The 9,035-nt window shown below is 45.5% G+C and overlaps 1 protein-coding gene across 1 annotated transcript; it reads left to right on the top strand.

Moving 5' to 3' along the window:
- The first annotated feature begins 1,568 nt into the window (after window positions 1-1,568).
- Window positions 1,569-4,187, top strand: LOC116084365 (mast cell protease 4). Its single transcript, XM_031361301.1, has 5 exons — window positions 1,569-1,653; window positions 2,148-2,298; window positions 2,803-2,938; window positions 3,119-3,373; window positions 3,769-4,187. Exons 1-5 carry the CDS (start codon window positions 1,599-1,601, stop codon window positions 3,910-3,912), a joined length of 741 nt encoding a protein of 246 aa, XP_031217161.1. The 5' UTR covers window positions 1,569-1,598; the 3' UTR covers window positions 3,913-4,187.
- The last annotated feature ends 4,848 nt before the right edge of the window (window positions 4,188-9,035 follow it).

The raw sequence follows: 9,035 nt of genomic DNA, 5'->3' as shown, positions 1-9,035 counted from the left end.
AAGAGCCTCTCTTCTTCCTTCCAGTGAGGATCTCTAGTCAACAGGGTCCACCAAGAAGAAAAAGCATCTGGGAGCAGTGCAACACATGGGATCTCGTCTAAGGTCGTTCTTGATGACCTTGTGGACAGGTGAGCTGATCCTCTTGGGGTCTTTGTGATTGCTTCTTCTCATGTTGTCTTTGCAATCATGGGAAGCAGATTTCTACAAAGAAAAGTTATTGGAGTGGAGTCAGGCAATATCTGATTTGAGACTAAATTCTGATATTTAAATGATTATGACATTTGGCAAGACTCAATTTCCTCATCTGTAAAATGGAAACAGCAATACTCAGGGTTGGTAAAGTCTTAAGAAAGAACAGACCAGAAACATAACACTGTGTTAATTATTCAGACATGCACAGAATTTCACATTGTCAGCAATTAAGGAAGAATAAACTTTGTAATCAACGGTACCTTCCTGTGTAACTGCGAGCCATGTTTTATTTCCAGTGACACATGAAGAGATGAAAGCATCAAGTCTCAATACTGATCTGCACAGATTCGACATTGTCTCAAGCAAGGAGACTCTCCATGTATACCTAGCAAGCCTGTGATCTCCTGTGGAACTTTAAACATTCCATTGTGTTTTCTCTGTTCATCCCACTGGAATTGAAATGAATATGTTTTAGAAACTAACAAATTAAATGTATGATCTTCCTGTTCTGTAATATCCTGAAAGTCCAATGAGTTCTCCCTAAATGTGTATTGCAACATCTATCAAAGGGACTACTAGTATGACTAAATCAGAACATGCATTTACAGCAGCTGTTCTCAACCTATAGATCACAACCCCTTTAGGGTAGAATATCAAATATCCTACATATCAGATTTTTACATTACAATCTGTAAAAGCAAAATTACAGTTACAAGGTACCAATGAAATAATTTTATGCCTGTAAGCAACCACATAAAGAACTGTATTAAAGTGTCACACCATTAGGAAGGTTGGGAACCACTGACTTAATTACTATCTTGGTCATGCCTCACATGTTGTGTATTCAACACACACTCCCCACACCTTCATCCCTCACAGGACGTTCTCTCATCTCTTACTTATTTTAATAAAGATGAGATTCCCTCCCACTGGTCAACACAAACAATGACCTTCAGGCTAAATCAGCTCACCAGCAGTTTTGTAAATAAAATGCACTCCCTCTCCCTGATATGTTCATTCACTACAGATGCCTGGGTTTGTGCTACAGCATATGCAGTATGGGTCTCAAAGCTGACAATAATACCTGGATGCTTATAAAAACAGTTCCATGATCCCTGATCAAGATCCCTCTCCTTTTGTGTTCCTGTCCTTCCTCCTAGGATCTGTTTTGAAGGGTATAGTCATGACCTTATCCTGGGATCCAGGAGTCTCAGAATCTGGCCACAGATTCAACACCATCAGAGAGAGCAGAGTCATGAGAATTTCTGATAAGGAAAGTAGAGCTTGTCCAAGCCAGATCTGTGGTTTGCAGACCTTCCTTTCGCCCACTTTGGAGCTATAAAAGCAGGAACCAGGACAGGAACACACCAGAATCTGTCCCCAGGCTGCACCATTAGCAACAAAAAATGCTGGCCCTACTATTCCTGATGGCATTTCTCTTACTTTCTGGAGCTGGAGCTGGTGAGTTTTGTCTTCATCTCCCTAACTTCTGAGCTTTCAGCAACTGATCTTACTCTCTTAGCTTTGGTAACAGAAACCCTAACGTGAGGCAGGATCTTAAACTAACATAGTCCAGGGAAAATCTCTAGGTCAAGGAAGAATGAAAAACTAATTTCTCTTTAGAACACTTTATCAAATTACTCTCTAGTCTGATAGGCAGCTCTTCTCTGGCCTTCCCTTAGTGTTAAGGAAGACGGGGTGAGGGTGTGGAGAAATTTCTGATGAAGTATAAAGTCAGAAACATGAATGGGCATTGTGTTTTGAATGAAGGATGATGGTGGACAGGGAGGACTAGTGAGAAAAATAGACCAAAGGGCATGTGGAGGAGCCTGGGCCCCATGAGAGGCGAGGTTGGCTTGGAGCAGTCTCTCAGCTTTAGCCCCATTTTCTGTGCCACTGCTGTGTTGGGGTGTCCTAAACCTTTGTAACTAGGAATTTGGGATTCTTTGTTCCAGAGGAAATCATTGGTGGTGTTGAGTCTAGACCACATTCCCGCCCTTACATGGCCCATCTGGAGATCAGCACTGAGAGTGGGTACAAGGCCAGCTGTGGTGGGTTTCTCATAACCCGCCAATTTGTGATGACTGCTGCACACTGTAAAGGAAGGTAAGAGGCTTCTCTTCCTGTGAGGAAATGCAGGAGCCAGGGTCACAGAGGATGAGAGGTGTGAGGAAGGCTCTGAGCGCTACTCTCCTTATACTGAGAGGAAAAAAGGAGCCCAAGGCCTCTCATTTTAATTGTCTTCTCTATTTTCAGAGGTCTGGCCTTTAAGCAGGGCTCTAGTTGGGACAAAAACTACAGTTCTTGTCTTGAGCTGGTGTCACCAGAGCTCATAGGCTGGGGTGTAAGTCAATGTAGAGTGCCTATCTACCAAATACAAAACAATGTGTTCAATCCAAATGCTGGTGGTGGGGTATAGGAAGAGTTGTCTGTCCTGTGTTTCCCTGAGCCCTGTCCTTCTCAGAAGGCTGTGGTCCTGGGAGTTCCATATCAAGTCTGTCTAGGGCCTCTGCCCTGGAATAGAGAAGAACGACTCTAGAATCACTCTCCTTGGAAGGAGTTCTCCGCCTCATAAGCAGCCCTTTTCACTGTTTCTTTCTCTGTCAATAGAGAAATCACTGTCACCCTTGGAGCTCATGATGTGAGCAAGACAGAATCCACACAGCAGAAGATAAAAGTAGAAAAACAAATCGTTCACCCAAAATACAACTTCTATTCCAATCTCCATGACATCATGTTACTGAAGGTGCTCTTATTTTTCTTGCTCTGCTTAAGTCTCTCATCCTTAACTCTCCTTGTGGCTCAGGCCTTTGGATTCTCTCTTATCCAAATCATTTCCTCAGAACCCAATACTGAATTCCCAATGGGTCCCCTGTCCAAGCATCCTTTTCTGGTTTGACCATCTCTCCTCTCCTTGCCTCAACAGCTTCAAAAGAAAGCCAAGGTAACTCCTGCTGTGGATGTAATTCCCCTGCCTCGTCCTCCTGACTTTATCAAGCCTGGGAAGATGTGCCGGGCAGCTGGCTGGGGACGAACTGGAGTGACAGAACCTACCTCAGATACACTGAGGGAGGTGAAACTGAGAATCATGGATAAAAAAGCCTGTAAAGGCTATTGGCACTACGACTATAACTTCCAGGTCTGCGTGGGTAGTCCCAGAAAGATCAGATCAGCATACAAGGTGAGTACACACCTGCTCTTCTTCCCCACATCAGGTGACAGTGTCAATGGAAGGAGTAGGCCAAGCATCTCTCCATGGCAGTGACTGATGCCTGTGTTCTTAGGCTGCTAGCCCTTAGGGAACTGAAATTATTCCTCTTGTTCCCATCTGCCTATGCCGAAGCCCTTCCCGTAAAACCTTCCTATGAAGCCCCAGAACAGAAATGAGGGGAGCAGAGGGAGACAATCTCAACACTGGGACAAAGCCAGAGGGAAAAAAAAGAGTCATTAAATTCCTAACTTAAAACCCAAAGGGAACCTAGAACCCTTACTACCCCATGGAGTTAGCTATTATGAGGCTCTGTAGTTGGGAGAAGGTGATCTATGCTCATAGTCTGATTTTTTTCTAACATACAGGGAGACTCTGGAGGACCTCTATTGTGTGCTGGGGTGGCCCATGGTATTGTATCTTATGGACGTGGAGATGCAAAGCCCCCTGCAGTCTTTACCCGAATCTCCCCATATGTGCCCTGGATTAACAGAGTCATAAAGGGCGAGTAGCTGAAAAGCCTGACCTGCATGCATCAGAGTCTCCAAGCCAGAGCTCTTCTGATAACCCTTGGGTTCAAAAGCATGTCTATCCTGTCCCCTGCCTGTCCCCAGTTTATCCCTAACTTGCCCCCAGCCCGTCCCCAGTCCATCCCCAGCCTGTCCCCAGCCCATCCCCAGCCCATCCCAAGCCCGACACCAGCCTGTCCCCAAAACAATCTCAAAAATAAAGTCTGTGGTGATGGATTGTTCCCTGTAATGCACCTCAGTAAAGACATAATCTCCAGCAGCTGTGTGACTCCACTCTGTGCTCTAAACACTCAGCCCCTCTCTATGCTCAATGAAGAACTGATTTGAGCTACTGTCTTGACATGTTAACAATCCCAGCTACTGACCTCCTGGCACAGGGTGTGCCACTGAGGATTATTGAATATTATCTAACATGCATGGCAGTGTACAGTAAGATTCCACATCCAGGGTAATGTGCACTGTTCTGTTCTTCCCTCCCCTGTCCTGTCTTCTCCTCTTCTCCCTCCTTGTCTCTCAGCTCTTCTGCCCACAGACCCCAATGCCTTAGCCCCTGCATCTTTCCACACGTCATAGCAGATCCCATGCCTAGGTCAGACATGGCTGTTGATCCTTGTGTCCTCACCACCTACTCGGCCATCCTCATTCTCTCAGTATTGCACCTGCAGCTAGAGGAGAGCCTGCCCTCAGAAGTCCTTGGACCACGACTGTGGCTGCAGCAGTCACAGTGGAGAGCATCAGCACTTTCTGAAGCCAAACACAGGGCAGAACTAGCCTGTGATGGGAAGATACCTTTCAGTCCTTAGCATCGTGGCTCTAGACCTGCTTCTGAGCCACCCCCATTCAACTGCCATCTTCCTCAAAAATCCAGCCTTTCAGAAGAATCCCTGAGTTGGGTAAACTTCTCAGTGACCTGCTCTCCTTATAAGCCAAAACCCCCATTGTCCTTAATCAAAGGAAGCAATGCTTTAACACAAGGTATTGTAGAGTCTGAAATAAGGGAGACTACATATTAGGTCTAGTAGGCCTGGAGACCCAATATGAGGGGTGTGGCACTCTGACTACTGCACCATGAAAAGCTGCTGCCATGACCAAGACCAAGGTTCTCTGGATTCTGAAGGGGAAGAGACTACACATGAGGCCTACTGACCCAAAGGGGAATAATATGAAGGATGTGGAACCTCTAACTACTGTACCATGAAAAACTACTGCCAGTACCTGCCTCAGACTAGGAACTCAGCACCTCCACCCTCCTCCTGGCCTGCTTGCCTCATCTCAGCTTCAGCACAGTACAAGAGAGATGCAGAGATAGCTTTCAAAGTGTGACACTGACTATAAACTCTATTCTAACTCAGGATGTGGAGCACTAAGAAATCTAAAAGGATCTTTTACAAATTAAAGAATCTGAGTCAGATTATAGATACATGGGTGACTGTTTTTGCTTTGGTTTGGTTTTCTAACTGTTATTTATACCTGTGAAATTAAATGGGTCTTCTCTCATCTTGACTTAGATTGGTGTGGTTTGGGCGTACTATCACCATGTAGTTCAGACTGACTTCCAACTATAATGTTTCTGTCTCAGCATCCCTAGTACTGGGACCCCAAGCACGATCCATCATTCTTGGCTTATATAAAGGTCTCCAAATGTGAAACACAAAGCAGAGGCAGTAGCTGGGTCTTTCCTTACCAGATGTGAATACTCACTGACCTACAGTTGAGGGCGCACTGCCTCTTTACCCCACAGTCTAAGAAGGACATGTATGTGGGACAGTCTTCCTCCTTGAAGCTGGGCAACTGGAGGTGAGGAGAGAGAGATTGCCCCACCCTGCAGCCTGGCCCACAGTAGTAGGGGAGCAGGTGGAGACGCCTGAGAACTGGGCTGAGGGCACAGGATAAATGACTTCCAGAAAGGTCACCTCCTCAGAGCAAACCCATCACATGGGCCTCTGGTGTCTAAGGAGCAGTTGGTGACCCAAAGGTTCCAAAATCAAGATAAGAGCCTTATCACCACCACAGCATTTGTTCTTAGGCATGGTGGAAGGGTAGCAACAGCAGCAGGCCCAGAGGATACTTGAAAGAGAGAACACCCAAGGTCTCATGAGGTCAGCAAGGCAAACATGCAGATAAGAGGGTTTTTCCCATGCAGATAACATGGGTGCAGTAGCAGTGCTGGGCAGCCTAGCTTAATAAGGAGTTTTAGTGACCTAGCAGCAGAAACCTACTGAGGGTGTCCAAAAAGAAGATCAGCTCAGCCAACAGTAGCTGAAGAAAGTGTCCAAGAAGTAAAAGGTAAATCTTTAGACCAAAAATAATTTCAATTGAGAGGAATGTTCAGGTTTTTGTGTTAAACCATGACCAAAGGATACTTACCTTTAGAAAAAAAACTCTTACAATGAGCAGAGACCTGTCTCTGGGGAAGTGGGAGAAGAAGAAAAGAACAGGGTGGTTACTATCCTGCAGAGGGGTTACCACCCGCCCCATGTGTTCTCCTGCCATCCAAAGGAATGTTTTCATCAATTATTTTGCAAAGAAAAACTTTTGGTAACTCAAGAAACATTTTGAGGAAGGAAGGAATATAACTCTGTGCCATTTTTAAGCATAAACACTTTTTGAATTTTACTTCGTTTTGGTTTATTTTATATAGGAACTTGCTTGGAGACCTGGAACACGTACCATAATCTTAGCTCAGCCTCCAGGCACTGAGGCTTGCAGTGTGCACCACAGAAGTGGAAACTTATGGATTCTTTGGAAAATCGGTTTGGTTGGATGGTGTTTTACTGGGCCAAACATGGGAAGGAACGTTCTGCTGAACCAGACACAGGTGAAAGGATGTTCTGCAGCGTCAGAGGACAGCTCTCAGCATTAGCAAATGAACACACAGGACTTACAATTAAGTTCCCACCTGTGGGCTAAACCTCATGTAGGTCTCCAAGAGAAATGGCACTCCACTGTGTGGCTTTCTCTTCATTAGACTCCTTCTTCCAGTCCAGGGAAGCACTGAGCAGATACTTAAAATGTGTTTAACAGTTAAGGGCAGTATGATCCTGGTCTTCCTGTGGGGTTTCTACCCATTTAGTTCCTTCAATCCTTCCCCTAACTCTTCCATATGGATACCTGACCTCAATCCAATGGTTGACTGTAAGTATCTGCATCTGTCTTAGTCAGCTGCTGGTAGAGCTTCTCAGAGGACAGCCTTGCTAGGCTCCTGTCTGGAAGCACAACATAGCAATCAGTAATAGTGCCAGGGTTTGATGCCAGCCCATGGGATGGATCCCAAGTTGGGCAGGCACTGGTCGACCATTCCTTCAGTCTCTGCTCCATTTTTGTTCTTGCATTCATTTTAGATGGAACAATTCTGAGTCAAAAAGTTTGAAGGTGGGTTGGTATCCCCATCCCTCCACTGGGGACCTTTTCTAACTACTAGACATGAACTCTTCAGGTTCTGTCTCCCTACTGTTGGGCACTGCAGCTAAGGTCACCCACATTGAGTCCTGGGCATCTTTCACATCTCAGCTTTCTTGGACTTTCTGGAGGCTCCTCTAACACCCACCCCACCCCATCCCCAGCAGCTGCATATTTCCATTCATTATCCTAGACCTCTGGGGCTAATATCCAAAATATATAAAGAACTCAAGAAGGTAGATCACCCCCCAAAAAACAAAAGCAACAAAACAAAACCCAATTTAAAAGTGGAGTGCACACCTAAACAAAGAATTCTTAACAGAGGAATGTTGAATTGCCAAAAAGCACTTAAATAAATGTTCAACATTCTTAGTCATCAGGGAAATGAAAATCAAAATATCCCTGAGATTCCACCTTATACCAATCAGACTAGCCAAGATAAAAAACTCAAGGAACAGCACATGCTGGCAAGGATGCAGAGCAAGGGGAGCACTCCTCCATAGCTGGTGGAAGTACGAACTGGTACTACCGTTCTGGAAATCAATCTGGCTGTTCCTCAGAAAACTGGAAGAGTTCTACCTGAAGATCCAGCTATACTGCTTCTGGGCATATAACCAAAAGATCCTCACCATACCACAAGGACACGTGTTCCAATATGTTCATAGTAGCCTCATTTGTAATAGCAAGAAACTGAAATCAATCCAGAAATCCCTCAACTGAAGAATGGATACAGAAAATGTAGTTCATTTACACAATATAATACTATTCAGCTGTTAAAAAACAAGGACCAGTCTCTCTGGGCTGGTGTCCTGAGTGTACCTTGGGCTCAAGCTCCACAGCCAGTCCCACAACACACAGAGGAAGCTCCACTCCCAATCGGTCTAACACGCCCAGGATCAGAGGTGGGGAGGACACAACATCTGTCCCAACACTGGGAGTAACTGGGACCAGTGGGACTAGGCACACAGGAACTCCACCAGCCCAGTGACTAGAGTTCCTTCTGGTCTGTCTGGGCTGATGTCCAGAGCAGACCTTGGGTGCAAGCTCCACAGCCAGTCCCACAACACCCAAAGGAAGCTCCACTCCCAGGCACTCTGACACATCCAGGATCAGAGGTGAGGAGGAACCAACATTTATCCCAACACTGGGAGTAACTGGGACCAGTGGGACCAGGCACACAGGAACTCCACCAGAGTTCCTTCTGGTTTGTCTGGGTTGGTGTCCTGAGCAGACTTTGGGTGTAAGCTCCGAAGCCAGTCCCATAACACACAGAGAAAGCCCCACTCCCAGGTGATCTATCAAGCCCAGGATCACAGGATTCCAAAAATCACAGGATCACAGAGACAGCTTGACTCTGTGTAGTTCTGACAGAATCAAGATCACAGGAAGGACAGGCTCCAATCAGATTTAGCAAGTGCAGGTAGCACTAGAGATAACCTGATGGTGGGAGGCAAGTGTAAGAAAATAAACAACACAAACCAAGGTTACTTGGCATCATCAGAACCCAATTCTCCCATCATAGAAAGTCCTGGACACACCATTACATTGGAAAAGCAAGACTCAGATATTAAATCATTTCTCATGGTGATGATACAGGACTTTAAGAAAGACATAAATAGCACCCTGAAAGAAATACAAGAGAACACAGGTATACAGCTAGAAGCCCTTCAAGAGGAAACACAAAAATCCCTTAAAGAACTACAGGA

The sequence above is a fragment of the Mastomys coucha genome, unplaced genomic scaffold (genome assembly GCF_008632895.1).
Source record: "Mastomys coucha isolate ucsf_1 unplaced genomic scaffold, UCSF_Mcou_1 pScaffold9, whole genome shotgun sequence".
Classification (NCBI taxonomy): Eukaryota; Metazoa; Chordata; class Mammalia; order Rodentia; family Muridae; genus Mastomys; species Mastomys coucha.
Note: the sequence above shows the minus strand (reverse complement) of the source record. Positions and strands in the feature narration are given on the sequence as shown.